The sequence below is a fragment of the Sinocyclocheilus rhinocerous genome, unplaced genomic scaffold (genome assembly GCF_001515625.1).
Source record: "Sinocyclocheilus rhinocerous isolate Xijiao unplaced genomic scaffold, SAMN03320098_v1.1 scaffold584, whole genome shotgun sequence".
Classification (NCBI taxonomy): Eukaryota; Metazoa; Chordata; class Actinopteri; order Cypriniformes; family Cyprinidae; genus Sinocyclocheilus; species Sinocyclocheilus rhinocerous.
In genome coordinates, this window is record NW_015630348.1 from 3194660 (window position 1) to 3213387 (window position 18728).

Below are 18728 nucleotides of genomic sequence, written 5' to 3' on the forward strand. Positions count from 1 at the left end.
CAAATGAATACACTACATGTTGTTTAACTAAGGAACATGTTCTATAAAAGCACGTTCCACCTCTGTACTTGGGCATATTTATAGCCTCCCACTTTAAAATGATTCAGACAACATAGTTTAAACTGTAATGCAAATTACTGAACGTGACAAAACAGAGAGTTAAATAGATATTCAATTTCCCTAAAAGGTCTATCCATGTGCAGATCCCCTGATAGTTTAATTGGCAAGTGGGTATAAAAATATTTGGAAGGACATCTGCTAACACAAAACCGATAGTTTGCACATACACATACAACCCACCAGTTTCAATTTCACCCACTAGGATTTTTTCGTATTTCCTTTTCTTTATTTGCTCATGTCAGACCACATACACATACAACTTTCTACATGGTTTATCACAGTTCATTGTACTACGGATGTAACTGAATATTGCACATTGGTCTGGTCTGGTGGTTAAAATAAGCAAACAATGGTGCGCCTTGTCCATTATCATCTCTATATAATTTAACAAATACACTAGTATTCTGATAAGCCATGTAGAAAGTTGTATGTTCGTCATTCCCTGTGGCAATGCCTTGTGTTAGAGAATGTAGGCCGACCTTTCCCATCCTATTAATTTAACCACAGGCATTTTCAGTGCTGGCAGCTAAATCTGTGTTAATGAGAGATGAGGCTAAGAGAGAGAGAAAATCATTTATAAAGTTATTTTCCTCTCTTGTGGGTCTCAACTGTATCTGTATCTGGCCAGCTACTTTTCCATCAGAAGTCCTTTTTCATAGGTTCCATCTTGTCGCCCTGATCTAAGCGATATCACACATTATGTGTTACTTTGCAAGAGTGTGAAAAAAAATTCTGTTCTTCTCCAACTGTTTTTTTTTCCAAAGTAAACCTGCAAAGCTACTTTCAAAAGTCCAAACATGAATGTGTGCAGGATCTTAATATATATAATAACCATTCAGTCATGTACAAAGACTGTAGGTATGTCGCAATAATCAATATATCGACTTATCGCGCAATATATGTACATGACCTCAATAATTTTTGATGACGCAATATATCGCCCATTATATTTACTTAAAAATTAATGCCACCATGTTTTTTTGCATTCCACTTGTGCCTGTGTCTTTTGCAGCTTCTCGTACATAACGTGGTGTAGTTGGTGCTAGTTCAAATTAAAAAAATGCTTCTACAAAAAAATTTTCATCTGCAGATATAGGCTTGTTTAGGGATCTGTGCCTTTGTGCATACGGACATCTGACTGCTAAGTAGGGATTGTGTTTTTCAGCAATACAGTGCACCCTTAATTTACAGAGAAAAGAAGGTCCGGGAAAAAAATCTGTTGATGGAAAAATCTCCAAACAAGTTCTTTGTGCATTTTTCTTTTTTTCTACTTGTTACTTTGCACTTTTTGTTAGAAAATGTTTATTTACTATTCATTCAGGTTTTTTAATGTATCTAATATTTTGATACTTAATTTCCATGATCTAAATATTCTTAAAAATTAAAAGTTTGTTGTCATTTGGAAGTGTGTAGGCCTTCTTGCATTATTATGCTATTACATTATGATTATATATTCAGTGGCATAAAATGGTCTTTAAAATGACAATAATATCGCTTATCGCAATTATTTCTGGGGCAATATATCGCACAACAAAAAGTTATCGTGTTATACCTGTTATCGTGACAGGCCTAAAAGACTGTATAGAATTTTTGAGAAACACTGGAAAAAACTATAAAAGATGCTTTTATAACCATTCCATATAATCAATCCAAGTGAAGATGTGTAGCTTATGTAACATACATGATGTCCACATACTTCTTTTTCCAAAATACACTCACTCTCTCGCTCGCTTGTTCTCTCACTTTCATTCATTCATTTATTTATTTAATAATTTTTAGTCAATCCTTCTGATGTTTTTTTAAAGGATAAACTAATCTAACTTGAAGAAATGACAAGGTACAAATTTTCTGGTACAGTAAAATATTTAATAGAGATACCTTAACCTAATATTTGGTTTAGAAGGATTTACTGCACCGATACATACAAAAATGCGCAACATTATTTAAGTAAAAAAATAAAAGAAATGTTTTCTTAATACGGCTCTATTTTTTCTGTTCTCCTTCCTCTCTCCCTAACTGGAGATAATATGTTGTCAGCTTTTGTCTTAAATGTTTGAGAGCGGACATTAAATGAAAGCTGGGCGTTATGTCAGCTCATGACTGGAGCCACAAAGATAGCATTAGGGTTTTTTCTCATTCCAGATGAGGCTACGAATGCCTCATCTGCAGCCTACAGTAAAACAGTTTAAAGAGAATGAGTTTGCTCGACTATATTGCTCTAATAATGTCTCACTTGAACGTCAGAGTTCAGCAAACGATTGAACATTCGTACTATAATGGAACTGTGGCCCTTTTATTAGATCCGGAAATGTTCCTGTTAGTAGGCGACTCTTGAAGGCAGAATGCCAGCAGAGTCTGTGGCTTACAAATATAACCTTCTTTGAAAACTCCCATCTTCATCTGCCAGAATCCAATCAGAACGCATCGCAAGGTACTTGAGATAAGGCGTATCTCTCACTTCCTTATCCTTTTTCTTCCTTCTCTATCTCTCGTACTGTCTATTTTGCTCTTTGGCACATAACATAAAAGAAAGAACGGGAAAGCTCAAGTTGATAAAACATATTTCAAGTTTAGGTGTAGTTGGCAGTATGTGTTGTTTTTCTGCACTTCTTTTTCTTTTCTTTCTTTCTGTTTATTAATTCCCCACCTAATTGAAAGTGGCTAAATCCAAGTTCTTCATGATTCCAGTTCAGTGAAGCTTTCTGAAAGCCCTTCAGGGAGGCAGCATGCTGTGGCCTTTACCTTATCGTGTATGGGATTTAGAATGATTAATTGGCTTAGTCTGACGAAAGTCAGAGAAACACAATAACCCAGCGGTTCAGTTAAGTCAAAACATTTTTTAAAACCCTGACCTGAAAGGTGAAACAAATGCTTTTTAAAAAGCCATTTTATGCTACAAAACAACGAATGATGGACTGCGGGGCTATTGTAAACATGCAAACATGGGGAATACAAATGGTAATTGCAATTAGTGGTATGCAAACAACAGATAATGTAGCTCTGGTAAATCTGAGGGTTTGGCAAACAAAAAGTTCTCCAACGAAGGTTTAATGACATTAATAAGGGCTAATGTATTCAACAGCCACTCTTCAGAAATGGAGTCTAAACATTAGACATGTGGCTGAAATGATTGGCAGCATATGAAGCGAATGTGCATTATGTTTATGTGGCATGACTGCTTTGTATACACAAAGTGACATGAAAATGTGTCTCGTGCAGAGAAGCCTTATTGTGAAGCTGTAAGTGCATGATGGATATGCTACAGATTAGTTTGACACCCTGGAGAACAGGGCTAACATAACATTAACACAAAGCTTTGCTTCATTATAATGAAAAGACAACTCTCATGTTTATATGTCTGGATCACTGTGGTACATAAGAGATTAATCTAAACAAATATGCAGATCCTTATTGACAGGCTGATCTCAAATATTTAACTGTATCTGAGTACCATATGCTAGCAGTGGGATTTATGAGCTAATTTCTTCGGTAACAGAATGCTAGCATCTGGACTAGCAGTGTTTAAATTATTGTTCCAAAACTGAAGAGGGGTTTTCTCTGACAGAAAATACAAATAGTAAAATAACTATGTTTTTCACATTCTCCTTAACACATTCAGTGCATAAAGTAGCAGGACGCTTTCTCCAAGCAGATCAATGCTTGGTGGAATTTTAGCTTATTATCAGTGTCACAGGTGGAGCGAAGCCTCATTTTAGTTTAAGCAGGCTGTCATGTATGCTTATGCTGCAAGAATTGCTACTGATCTTGTATAATCAGCTAGAGAGCCGCATCTCTATTACGGCCTGAACCTTATTTTTGGAGACAACCAAAGGCAGGTTAACCACATGGCTTTCTGAAAACAATGTGTCTGGCTCCTTAGAGACTGGCACCACAGAACCATCTCCAGAGAGTCAGTATCATAAACACAGAGCTTACCTGGAGCCTTGAAATACAAATTTCTGTTATCACTTTACATATTTTATTGTATTGTTTATATATTAGCATTTGTAAATTAACTTTTTTTCATAAATATTTTTATTCGTTCTTGTCTAAGCATCTTTCATCCTCTATCCTGCATGTTTTGTAGCACATTAGCATTAATAAATGACTTTACATTAGCATTAATAAGCTACATAATCTGGTGTCTCTGAAACATTTTAAAACCATTAGTCGAGTATTAGAGGATGAGTCAATGAATTGTAAATGTTGCATATTCTATGCTGAACATGTTATTTCTGACCTACACTATTTTGTAGCACATCTGCAATAATAAATACAATTTTTTTTTAAGTATATTTTTCCCATAAACTACTCATCTTTTATCTTTTACCCTTTATTTGTAGCAATTCTTTGTACTGCATAATTACTCATATTATAGGTATCTGTATTATTTGTAAATCAATGTCTGCTAAATGAATAAATATTAATCTCGGACAATAGTTTTCAGCTTTATTATGTGTCTGGTTCACTGGTGGCTGTAGATAAAAGGTGTATCTTCCACTGCTGTCGTGCTGTTCACGAAAAAGCACAGTATGTGCTTTTCAAAAGCATGCTATCAGTAGGATGAAATGCTGTGCATCCACTATCTAGATTATCAGATTAGTTTCATTATCAATAAGCCGGCAGTGTGTAATTTTAATTAAAACTATGCAATATTTCTTCTCCTGCCGGAAAAATTGGCATAGCACTCTTCCAAACATACATTTTCCGAGTATAAGCTCCAACTGGGACTGTAAAGTAAACAAACAAACCACATCTCAAAATCATGTCTGATTCACGAAACGCTGGAAAACGGCCCTCAGGCTAGGGCTGTCACGATTATGAAATTTGGCCGACGATTAATTGTCTAAAAATAGTCACGGTTATTGCGATTAATTGTCTGTTTTAGGGCTTTGGCGATTATGACGATTATGCTGATTATCGCGATTAATTGTCTGTTTTTATGGCTTTCATAATATAATTGTGATTAATTTAAGGGATCAGTAAATAATTATGATGTTATCGTTTCATCTTTTTGAGTTATTATTTTGCAGTGTAAAATTACATAGAGTATTCCAAATTCTAAGAATTGGCCAATACCGATCCAACACCAGTGCTATTTTTTTTCTACACCACTACAGAATATCAATACTGTGTTTGTGGAACTAATGGTCACTCTTTTAAACCCTTTGTTAAATGCAATCCACTATATATATAAGCTATGAAATTAAACTAGCTGACTGTATAATTTAGCAGCAAAAACAATATCTTGAAAAAAAATCTTTGGTGCACATTATACAATTTAAACATGTTTATTGTTAACTATTTGTATTCTTACAAAATACATTCATGAATATAAGATAGAAATCATGAGAAAAGAAAGGATTCTAATAATCTTTTTGTTTGTGATAATTCATTCCTTCCTTAAACTTAAAGTATTATAATGGGAATATATCATCTTGGAGAGAGTTTTACCGTGCTGACTGTCATAACTGAGCATGACGTGCTGTTTGAATGCTGAGCGGAGAATGATTGACAGCTGCAGCAGAAGGAAGATGAGTTTCTGAATTCTGTCCCTCACATTTATGGAATGGCTTCAGATGATATAGCAGGGCTCCAGACTGCGACCATTTTTTCTGCCTGTGCGACAAAATTTTGTGTGCGGTCGCACTGGCGCGACCACCGCGTTGGTCAACTCATAAGCGCTGCAATTTCTGTTGCATTTGAGAAACATCAAACGGCAAACGAAACTGAAAGCATAACGAAACAGCGCTTAGAGAGTATTCTCGCCGCGTCAGCACGAGCACGAAGGTTTTAAGGTTTTAAAAATTAAAGGTGTGTAGATGTATGTAAGCAAAACAGTGACAACAAGATCGCAAATTCGAAAGTGAAAGCATCCGAAGCCCGCGGCTTAACACAGCAAAAGAGAAACTCCCATTCACAAAATTCAAATCACAAATAATACTACCGATGATAAAGAACGGGTTGAATGTTAACCACTTTCGTTTCCATATAACTATAAACTATGATAAAAGTTCATCAGCATGCATTGAATAATCCCATGTTGTAGCACACACACAAAAAAAATTTATGGTGTATGATTCCCCCTTGTCTCGTATAAAAAGCACAATAATTGCGGTTGTCTGAAACAACCACGGTTAGATCAAATAATCGCGATTAGACGGTTATTTAATTATCGCGACAGGCCTACCTCAGGCCTTGATTTTTCAGGGCAAGGAAATGCACGGTTAATCACAACTGTGTACCAACCAGTGTGTCCTCAGCAGACCTCTGGGAAACACTGACTTGTAGAGTCAAACGCTTCCAAGCCCAAGCTCGTAATGCATGACAGAGCTATTATCGGTCATTTAACAGCTGCAATATTTGATTGTGCCCCACATAAATGGATGTGTAATTATACTGACAACATTTTTCATATACAGCATGTTGAATGGGAAGCCACTGTATTTTGTAAATGTCACACCAAAGGGGAAAAGTATATGGCCGACTGTAGTCAGTCCGTCTTTGGCCTCTGGTGGAGAAATATGCAGAAATGTGGTCAAAGAGATGTTTGTCAATGTCAGGTGGAGCGCCGCGCATGATGAAACCAGCATACAAATAAACCCACACCTTTATCAGGCCAATCACTGGCCTATATGAAATTGGAAAATGTGCTGGGCCCAGACATCTGACATTAAGATGCATATATACACCGTCTCTCTCTCTCTTTCTCTCTCTCTCTCTCCCTCTTCTAATGCTGCAGTGAAAAAACAAAGCTTTGCATTAGAGTTCATTGTACTACCACACTCAATCTACAGGCTTATTCAGCCCACGCCAGCCCCCTCCGTTAATTCTTTGTCTTTTCATCAGTTGAGAAATATAGATGTTCTTTAATCCTGCTGCTTAGGTAGTTTTATTAAAGGATTACGCTACCATGCCTAGCTACTACATTTGCTGTTACACACCGTAATTCCTTTGTCCAGCCAGCGTGCAGCTTTAAGTGTTGTGTTAACCTCTGTGTAGTCTGACCTAGATGATGGTTTCTATCTGAATATTCCTCCATTAACTAGTTGGATTTTAAATATCTCCGGTACGACTTTGAGCATCTGGTGACAACTTTAATATATTAGTGCTATATTAACTGTGTTTCATTGATTTCCAAAGGCTTTGCAAACAACGGAGAGTGCTGGATCAGCCAATCAATGGATCTGTGCAAATTTAACATCTCATTTTGCCAGCAGTAAAACTCCTTATGTGTGCTCTGCTCAGTCTGTTTGTTTACACTCTTAAAAATAAAGGTGCTTCAAAAGGTTCTTTACAGCGATGACATAGAACAGGGGTCGGCAACCTACGGCACGCGTGCCAACAGTGGCACGCAGAGGGATAATCGCTGGCACGCGAGCAATAGGGAAAACTGCATACTGACGTACATTTTGAGCCAATAACTTCTCATAGTCACACGGCCTGTTAGGAGCTATAAATACTATTAAAGTGTGAGAATTAACTTGCGCTAGTCTACGGATGTGCGCGCGACCGCTGCACATACTAGGCGCTTCAGATCAAAGCCTCAGCGGTCTAACAGCGCTCGTCATTACGTTTACATGGACAACAATAATCCGATTTTAACAGGATTAAGACAATACTCTGATTAGGAATCTACCATGTAAACAGAGATTTTTTATTACCTTAATCTGGCTAAAGTCATATTCGAAGTAAACAGAAATCGAATTAAGACGTGGAGTATTCATATTTTAGTCGCATTACTGAAGTGCATTATAGACGTAAACATCACATTATTACCGTTGTGTAGGACTTTTCGCCGCATTTTGCGACAGGATAGTGGTCAACCATTTGACGGCAAATAAAAGAGCTTTAACATCGCCATCGTCTGTATGCACATACAAATAATTAACTGCACTTGAAGCTTTCATAAAATTAAAAATGAAACACCCAAAACTGTACATGGCATCATCACGAAGACGAACTATATGTTTATACATGAAATTCCGGAGGGGACGTCGGATGTCGTAACATGTGACGTAATGACATGTGCCATTAATCGAACTATGTACTATAATATGTAAAACGGGAACATGAAAAGAATATTCTAAAAGCAACTAATGTAAACACCATAATTATAATATTGGCTTATTTAAAATAAGGTAAATAATTAGATTACTGATGTCCATGTAAACATAGTCATTATGTCAAAATGACTGAGATGGCCGATCAAATCAAAGTAGGCGGGTTTACTATTCACAGAAGCAGAGCGCGAATACGATACGTTTTACGATAGAAATGTTAAATGACCGACAGATGCAAACTACTCTAATGTTTTTTTCTCAAATATGCCCATTTTGAGAGAGAGACAGAGAGAGAGACCGAGAGAGATATGTGTAAATTGTCTGCATCTGTGTCTCTTTCTACAAACAATGAAGCTGAGTTTAGTAACTTAAAATAATAATATATTCTTATATTATTCTTAAATATTTGCTGAGAAATATAATGTAGTGATTCAGTATCGATTAATAAAAGTCGCGTGGCAGCGCTGACAACAAGTTTATGAGTTTCTGAATGTTACTTTTTGCATAGCGCGCGATCTCAGATCTCTGTATGAGTGGTGTGTGTGCATCAATTAAAGCAGCGCATTAATATAAAATGGTGATTAATGGTGATTGGCACAGTGGTTAACCAGAAAAATAAAAAATGGCACATCATGCCGAAAAGGTTGCCGACCCCTGCCATAGAAGAACCATTTTTGGTTCCACAAAGAACCGTTCAGTCAAAGGTTATTTCAAGAACAATCTCTTTCTTACCTTTTTTATAATCTGAAGAACCTTCTTTCACCACAAAGAACCTTTTGCGAAACAGAAAGGTTCTTCAGATGTTAAAGGTGCTTTATGGAACCATTTAGACAAAAAGGTTCTTCTATGGCATCGTGCAGCACCTTTATTTTTAAGAGTGTACCACCTGACAATTCAAACAGCCATACCACTCACTACAGTTGAGTGCATAAGTTTGCATACTGCTTGCAATATATATCAAGTCTTTATTATTTAGTATTGCCCTTCATAATTTATGTAAGACGTTTACACATTTACATTTATACATTTGGCAGGTGCTTTTATTCAAAGTGACTTGCACTGCATTCAAAGTACACATTTATTTTATTTTCCAAAAAGCTAAATAAAAAGTGAACCAATCATCCTCATTGAGGAAGCTGCACTGTCATAAGAACTTATCTTATGTCTTATCTTATCTTAAGTCTTGTGAAATATGTGCAAATAATATCTGTATTTTGAGAGCTTAATCAGGGCAGTACTAAATAAACAAACAAAATACAACATTTTCATGATCCATCTTATTTTTATAAATGATAAATCATTCTCTTGCAGAACCTGAAAAATGTTTATCATTAAAAAATAAGATGCATTATAAAAAGTTAATATAGTGCCTACTTTGTCATTGCATTGCCACTGCGGTCTTAAAACAACCTGATTGGTTGATTATGTCACTGCTGATTACCCTGGCATAAAGCCTGCTTATCATGTGTGTAACTCTGTTGCAAACAGATGTAACTTTGCCTTTACATTTCAGAAATCCATATAATATAATATCCATATAATCCATAATCCTATGGAGATTAAGAATTTAAGTGCAAATCGTTGTTTCGGCAATAATTGTTCTTAATGGTTGCACCTAAAATTACATGCAGCGCTACCGATTAGCCAGGTCAGTGCATTTGGCAGATGTTCAGGCTACAGCTCTTTTGCTCAGCATGAAAAAGAGAGAGCAGAAACAGAGGTGGCCAAATAATCCACTTTGGCAACTGTCCAATGACGGCTTGCTCACTTTTTTAATACACCTATTCCTAGGTTTCCAACATTGACAAATAATGCATGTAAGCACGGATATGTAAGCACCATTGAAGGCGTAGTTAAAAGAAACCATACAGTATTTCCACTTTCCTATCTTGCAGTATAAAAAAACAGTAACCACAAATTCCAGTAAAAGTAACAGCTATCTATCAGGTTGGGTTAGCGGCCCTGCGACGGATTTCCCTCGACCCCACCCTCCCTTGACGCTGGTAGCCGTGGCAGGCTGAAGGATGGAGCAGACTGGAGCAAATCTCACCTCAGGCAGCGGCATGCCGTTGATGATGAGGTCAGGCTGCTGAGGGCCCTGCCCTGTGAAGGTATGGTGGTAGCCATGGTTGGGTGCGGCATTCCTGGAGTTCTGGTTCTCCACGTTGAGGAAGGTGCTCTCGGAGCGCCTGCAGCCCAGCGGCAGAGTCTGCTGGTGGTAGTCGAAGTAGTTGAGCGAAGAGGTGAGAGACGAGCAACTCACCACATTCATCTTGTCCGTCTCCTCCACGTCCCGCGGCACCAGACGGATGTCGTTCTTGCTCAGCTTCTTCTTCTTGCTGGACTTCTTCTGGTTGCCGTAGGAGTACTCCGCCACCCTGCGCAGGTACAAGAAACTGAACAGACTCAATAAAGCAGTGCTCTGCGTTCCTCACTGCACGCAGAGCCGGCGCCAGGTCCTGGCCTGGCTTGGGCTGAGGTGCCAGACCCATATTCAATGGCGGCGCAAGAGAGAGTGGCCACATTCGAGCGACCTCCGGCCGCCAATGGAGCCGACGTCCCTCATTTGTTTGCATTTCCATGCTCGGCGGCTCGACTTGTCACAAACACACATACACAATGCAAACATGCCAAACCACAGAAGCACACACAGCGACAAATGATACCAAGCGTCATTGCGAGTGTAAGTAATAATATTCAAAGTTAGGCCCGCATTTGTCTGCTTTTTTTCACTTGTGTTACAAACAAGCCCGCTGGCAGGTGGGTTGTGAATCTCAATTCTCTGAGCTATGCTCTGTGGCTACTGCTAACTTGATTTGAGGGTTTTGATTCTAATCACAGTAAATGAGAAATTTTGAGATCTTGCCCCAAAGGATGCTTGGGTTGCAATCTAAACTTAAACTTGAGCACTCATAAGGAGAGTCGGTGTAGTAAACAATCTTTGTCTTAGCTATTCCCCACTGACCCCTCTCGCTTTTTCCCATGAGGATCATTAGATCTTATAGCCTGAAACAATCTTGCACTTATTTCTTTTTATGTCCTCTGAAGGGCACGTATTCACCCTAACGTGTACGGCTTGGGCTTAATGGTACGCTCACTCTGCCTGCACAACACAAAGCTCCTCTTTCTGTGCTTTTCATTTGGATTCAGGCTGTGTCTCCCTGCTCCTTACTTTTTTTCTGGCTCGGAAAAATTATAACGGTGCAGGAGCTTATCTTTTTAGGAGGCATCTAAAAGCTTTTTTTTTCTCGATGCGAGTTAAAGCACAGAAAAAAAGTTAGGCAGTCCAAGGCATGCTTAATAGCTGGTCGAAAAAATTTACTATTATGACATTGAAGGAATAGTGAGCTTGTTTCTTTCATTAGAGAGTTAGTGACAAAGCAGATTGCAAATATGTGACCCTGGACCACAAAACCAGTCATAAGGGTCTTTTTTTAAAAGCTGAATAATAAATAAGCTTTCCATTGATGTATGGTTTGTTAGGATAGGACAATATTTGGCCGAGATACAACTATTTGAAAATCTGGAATCTGAGGGTGCAAAAAAATTTTAATATTGAGAAAATCGCCTTTAAAGTTGTCCAAATGAAGTCCTCAGCAATGCTTAATGCCAATCAAAAATTAAGTAGGAAATTTACAAAATATCTTCATGGAACTTGGCCTTAACTTAATATCCTAATGATTTTTGGCATAAAAGAAAAATCGATAATTTTGACCCATACAATGTTTTTTTGGCTATTGCTAAAAATATACCCAAGAAACTTAAGACTGGTTTTGTGGTCCAGGGTCACATATGTGAGAAGAGACTTAGACCGGTTACTTAATAAAGGCTCTATATATGTACAGTACGATGTTAATTATCATAATGAATATTATTGGATGTCGTTGTCTGTGTTGTTTTATTAAAACCATTTGTTTTTGTTCTGTAAACTGCAACAGCACCAGGGTCTTGTATTTAACTGTGTTAATAAACACATGTCTCTATGGTCTGTCTGGTCATATGTGTTTGGCTCTCGTCATAGTGAAGACAATCCAAAGAATCTCAGATGAGCCAGAAAGGAGAGACAGTGAGCACAGCTGAAGAAAACCCTATGAAGCACTCTCACTAACCCCCTGTTGGGAGAGCTGAAAGCCTCCATCAGGTTTCTATCTGGAGAGGAAAATAAATGTTAACGACAGCAATCTAAACGCAGGCCATCTCTAACCATCTTCCGATCACGGCGAGGTAGATACTCTGCGTGCCTAACCATCGTGATCACGATGTAGCCTTCTTGAAAATGTTAACTTACATACGTCTTTGTTAAGATGGATCATTTACTGTATGCTGTTGCATTACAAGACAGAAACGTCAACAACAATTTGAGGTAAAAATATGGTAATGGTTTCGGGTTAAATTTGCAAAAGCAATTTATATGGAAATGTTGAGTAGTAATGTAGCAGAGGGAAATCAACACAGTGGCCAATGTTACAGATTGATAAGTATTCATACTACAGTAGATTAACAAAATAATATTCTCCCCTACACACCATGTGTCAAAGACTATTACCGTGCTATACATTTGCATGATTTACCTTTTATGAGTGTAATTATTTTTATGATAGTGTGATCGTTGACAGTAACATTTGGTTGCCATGGCCTTGCTATTGTATTTTGATTTAGTGACCTCTACGACCACAACCATAATATGTTGCCAAATCATAAATGAAATCTCCAAATTTGAGCAACAAGTCAATATTTTGATTAGCGCAAATTTGAGAGAGGACCCTAAAGGTCATAAAATTACACCAATAATTTATGCAAACACCAGTCTCAATGCAGAGAGTGTGTATGAGGAAAGGCCTATGCTTACCCTTCAGTCATCAAGCAATGGTTAATTTCACTTATTTTAGATGACTCTATCATTAGCTTGTGTACTTTTTAAAAAAATGTCTTAATGGCAATTACAGTAAAAAGAAATAATAATAATAAATAAATCAACTTACTAAACTTAAGTTCAATTAAATTTAAGCTCAATGTATTTTTCTTCTGCCACTTTGATCTGGATTATGATAAAGAAAGCTGAAATGAAACTTTGAAAACTCTAAATCAAATAAAAAGGTCAAATTACTGTGACATTTTCTGTGGTGTTTTGTAATGCTATTACAGTATATCTGATTTTTTTTATTAGTATCATATATTTATTTTATGCTCATGTAAGGGCCTCCTCATATATATCATCATAATTGATGAATATGTTATTTTTTTATATATATATTTACAATAGTGTATACAAAATAATCGCAATAAACAAGTGTAATGATCTCCAGTTATGCTTCCTTCTCTTATCAGCAATGGCAACAGCAGAGCAAGGCCCGAAGCACATGCACAGTTGAAGACACAGCGCGTGCACAGCCAAGATACACATCAAACATGCTCTATCTTTATGTCTTAATCATTGTATGCTGGGTATTGATTCATTTCCGGTAGAAATACAAGTATATGCTTGATAACTAGACCAGGGTGCGAATTATGGGAGGGTTGGTGAGGTCTGACCCAATAAGTAAGGCCTGAATGTCCACAAGTAAAAACAAAAAATTTTTTAGGCCTATACATTTTTACATTTACCCACAATTTTATATTTTCTTTAAAACAATGTTGGGGAATTTTTTGTCAATAATTGTTGAGGCGCAATTACTGGAGGTTAGTCTGTCTCACAATTTTTTTTCTTTGGCGCCCCTAACTAGCTGACTGAAATAAACAACCTTTTTGTTGTTACTGTTTTATGATATGTAAATAACCTTTGATAAAGTTATTAATGTTAAATGTGATACAACTAACAGTAGGCCTACTTATGTTTTGCCTATATTCCATACTGACCATAAGGTTGAGACCTCGAGTTAACTTACTGTTGCTATGGCTACCACCTCAGGCGAACGCAATTTATGTTCGTGAGCAAGTGTTTAGCGCAATACGATTTTTATGGTTAGGCCTTTTTCTTGATTCTAGCTCGTTTTTGTGGTTAAAACCCTCTGAAGGTCAGTGAATAATTCGCACACTGAACTAGCGTTAAACAGATGTATCAAAAATTGTTTGGGTACCTGCAGTTGTATGTTCGGATTTCCTTGTTATCCCTTTTGCACTTGACTGCCACAAAGATCATTGTGACAAACAGGATGACTGCAATAGAACCCAGGGCAATGATGAAAATGAGAGACAGGTTGACGGGTCCGATTTGCTCCTGTGCATTGAGATCAGGAGAGAGATAAATGACAATATAGGCAGAGGCAGATAGAGAAGTTTGGCCGTGATCACGCGCCACCACGGTTATTTGATAGGATGGTTTCGCATTCTCCCCAAACGTCTTTGTGGTTCGCACCTCGCCGTTTATCTGGTCTATTTCAAAGTATGCCATGTCTCCTTCTGAAATTGAATACGTTAACCTTCCATTTTCCCCCTCATCGTAATCATCAGCTTTTATTTGTGTAACCAAATAACCAACTCCAGCATTTTTAGGAATGGACACCTCCGCGGTGCCGTTCACCAGGGGCGGGGTGGTCATCACAGGTGTGTTGTCATTTACATCCAGTACAACAATGCGCACGGTGGCGTTGCTGGTCAAAGGTGGATCTCCCCCATCCTTCGCAGAGACTTTAAACTCAAAGGTCCGCGTATCTTCGTGATTAAAAGCCCTAACGCCGTATATTTCACCGTTTGAGTTCACGGTCACGTAAGATTCCACAGACATGCCCCGCACCTCCGATTTAATGATCTCGTAGGACACGGTGCCGTTCATGCCCAGGTCAGGGTCCCTGGCGGACACCGCCAGCAGAAACGCACCTGGGACGTTATTTTCGAGGACCATGGCTTGATAGTGTGGCTTGGTGAAGTACGGGGGATTGTCGTTTTCATCTGTTACTTTCACTGCAAAGGATTTCGAGCTTCTAAGCGGGGGGTATCCGCTGTCCTCGGCTAGAATGGTCAAATTGTACGTGTCTCTCTGCTCCCTATCCAGTCGGCCATCAACAAGTAAGGTGGAGAAGCTCTCAAACTCGTTGAGTCTAAAAGGCACATTGCCTTGCAGTCTGCACTGCACTTTTCCATTCGCTCCCGAATCATTGTCTGAGACTCTCACCAGAGCTATTACATATCCGAGAGGAGCGTTTTCGCTCACCTCTACCATCTCGCTGTTTTCTGACAACAGTTTGATTTCTGGCGCGTTGTCGTTGATGTCGATTACATTAACAATCACTTTGCAGTGGGCAGGGATTGAATTTGGACCCAGATCTTTGGCTTGTACGTCAATTTCGTGGACGGGCAATTCCTCGTGGTCCAAAACGCCATTCACTGTTATCACGCCTGTTCTGGGGTCGATTTTAAACATCTGTTTTGTCAGGTTGGACACGAAGTTTATGAACGAGTAGACCACCTCGCCATTGGTTCCTTCGTCTGGGTCCGTGGCGTTCAAGTCTATGACTAAGGTGCTTATGGGAGAATTCTCCAGCACGTTTACAGTGTATACTGGCTCATCGAAAACGGGGTTGTTATCGTTCGAGTCAATGACTTTGATGTTAAGTTGCACGGTCCCAGACTTTGGGGGGTCTCCACCATCCTCCGCGGTGAGTTCAAACGTGTAACGAGACTGCGTCTCTCTGTCTAAAGTCTTTTCCACCACAAGTTCTGCGATTTTGGACCCGTCCCCCCTCGTCTTAATCTCAAGACCGAAAATATCATTAGGGGTAATTGTGTACGTCTGAATGCCGTTGCTCCCGGAGTCCGGATCGCTTGCCCCCTCTAGGGGAAATCTGGTACCGGGAGCGGCGTTTTCCGAGATTTCTATGTCAATGTGGTTGGTGGGGAAGCGGGGCGCGTTGTCGTTTACGTCGATAATCTCAATTTTAATCACGCAGATCTCCATCGAGTTTGACATCACCTCCAACGAAATAAAACACTTCGCTGTCTGTCGGCAAACAGCGTCCCGATCAATTTTTTGCTTTGTGATGAGCAGTCCTGCGGGGCTCAGATTAACCCATCGCGGCTCGGAATTGGAGATAACCCGCAAATAAGGCTGTCGGTTTCCCAGTGCAAAACCCGCATTTTTTGCGTCCGCCGTCACATTGGCTATCTTTGTGCCTGCACGCAGCTCTTCTTCCACGGTGTATTTCAAATTGTAAACGGCATCGACTCCAGTCCAGCACAAGAGAAAGCAGAAAAACATTTGTAAGAAATCCATGTCCTTGGAATGCATTATACCTGTTGATGTCTGCCTTCACACGCTCATTTGCATGATTTTTTATTAACATTTAAACTTATGCACGTTCGGTCGGACGTACAAAAAAAACTCCCAATAAGTCAAAGGAATAAATTCACAGTCTGGTAGGCATCCTTTAAAATGAACAAAATGTTTATATCTGCGATGATATTCATCTGATTTACTGATTACGCAGTTGATAACTTCCATTTACTTTATCGAAATCTTATCAGGCCACCCATGTCTTCCATTATTTTTGGGGGGGGGAAATACGAAGAAAACTGGTGAATAATTCTTCATATAGAGAATGTGAAAACATTGTGAACGAAAAACATGGCTTCAACATGAACATTTGCGTAATTCAGGGTAACCGAGATGTAAACCGACCATTTTGAGCCAGTGAAAAAAAATATTTATTCAGTAAAAATGTAGGCTAAATGTCCGCTGGAAGGTCCTCAACTTGTGAATGAATGAAAGGAAGGATCCAATTCAAAAATATTTGCTCTCGGTATCATGATTCGTGACGAACACTTGAAACGCCTGAAATTGAGTTTAAAACATCGTTCGTGCTCAATCAATCCATATAATAATGTGAAGTTAGGATGTCTCCTCCTTGATCCGCATTTATGTCCATGCACATATCCAACTGAAACAACAGAGATTCCGAAAAAAAAGGGAAACGGTCTTTGAAACTGGAACAATGTGGAAAACCAATATTAATTAAATATCAGTCCAGTCCACAATTCACTGATATTCCCAGTCGAGCAAGACGTGGGTGCCTTGTCCACTGAAGATTTCTCTCAACAAGCGTAAATTTCTTGTATGAAGGTATTTCAGCTGGCCTTAGTCCAGAAAGAAAGAAACTAAATCCGTATAAAACACTGAGAAAAGATCAGTGAAGAAAAATCAAGCATTTGCAAGTAAAGCTGGGCTCTTCTCGCCGTAATAAAAGCGTCCGGTCTGAAATATCCAGCCTCTGGATGAAACGAAATAGTTCTTGATATAGTTCTTAAATGTGGCTCACTGAGGTAAACGCACGGCGCGCATCTTCAACGCATACTGTCGAATGCACAGCTCAGTGTCTCGCGCTCAGTCTCAGGACCCGCAATCCCCACAGCCAATCAGAGGTTACACTGGAGAGCTGGATTTGCTGGTGGGTGGGGCAAAACTGCAGCTATGAACTCGGCCAGCCAGCTCTAGTTCACGCAACGCAGTGTATGTTATCCTTTTTAGTTATGTCTGGACATACAGTTTGTCAACATAATTATTGACTTTTGGGAGGGTAACCTTTTTTATAAGGAATTTCCGTAAGAAATGCTGGGGGCGCCATTAGTTTAGGTTCACGCGGCACAGATATTGTCTTTTTAAACAAAACACCAAGTTCTTGTTAGGTTATATATTTTTCCCGATCTAAAAAAATATATAGGCTATTAAAAAAGTATTGGATTTCTTTTATTTGTTTTGGTTAATGTTTCGTCCGACAAGGCTCTCCAGTGGCCTGCTGTTACCATGGTTTCCTCCATAAACTTTTTTTTTTTGTTCTCGACGTAGCTTAATTTGGTCTAGATTTAAGTTGACCCTAATTTAGAATATGGTAATGATAATGATGGGTTTAATGATTTATAATCAATATATTCCAAATTAATTAATTTGATATTTTCTTGACCGCTGGGTGCAGCTATAGCCTAAGCCTATTTATTCGGCTGACAGAAATGACCCTTCCGCACACAGAACATCAGTTGTATTATTTGATAGTAAAAATATGAATGTTGCTGCCTAATTTTAGATCCGTCAGATCTGAGTAGCCTATCCACGTCATAATACACCTAACACGTTTACTTTCGGCAAGTACGTATTTATTGACTTGTCTGTACGAGATTTAATAAGATATTAAAGGTTATTCACGTGTTGCGCTAGTTCTAGTGATTAAATATGGCAATAGCCGTGTTAAGAAATATTAATGACATACATGCCCAAGAATGGGAGCACTATATAAACACTACTGTTTGCGTTTGGATCATGCGCTAATTGCGAATCTTTCAGGGAGCTGCCTTTCGTTTCCATCACAGATAACGACCACAACATAATATCAATCTCTCTCTCTCTCTCTCTCTCTCTCTCTCTCTCTCCTCTGACACACAAACACACAGACATAAAGGCGCGCTCGGGCGTAACATGATATGAAATGCTATGAGATTTAGGTAATAATAATATTATAAATAATAATGACAATATTATTTGTATTATTATTATTAGTGAACTTTTTGTTTTTTGTTATTGTTTTTGCTTTTTTGTGACTGAATATTCCTAGTCAGTCT

At 38.6% G+C, this 18728-nt stretch overlaps 1 protein-coding gene across 4 annotated transcripts in view; it reads right to left on the reverse strand.

Annotated features, from left to right (window-relative positions):
- pcdh19 (protocadherin 19) overlaps positions 1-17474 on the reverse strand; it is a 59928-nt gene extending 42454 nt beyond the window's left edge. The window contains exons 1-2 of one of the 4 annotated variants that reach the window (XM_016552482.1): positions 14261-17474; positions 10447-10561 (exon numbers count right to left, since the gene is read on the reverse strand). In XM_016552482.1, the coding sequence (XP_016407968.1) occupies positions 10447-10561; positions 14261-16407 (2262 nt within the window). In that variant the 5' untranslated portion in view covers positions 16408-17474. Of the gene's footprint in view, positions 1-10233; positions 10580-14260 lie in introns of all 4 variants that reach the window. The other 3 variants (XM_016552480.1, XM_016552481.1, XM_016552479.1) reach the window with 3 other exon arrangements.
- Between the last annotated feature and the right edge of the window lie 1254 nt (positions 17475-18728).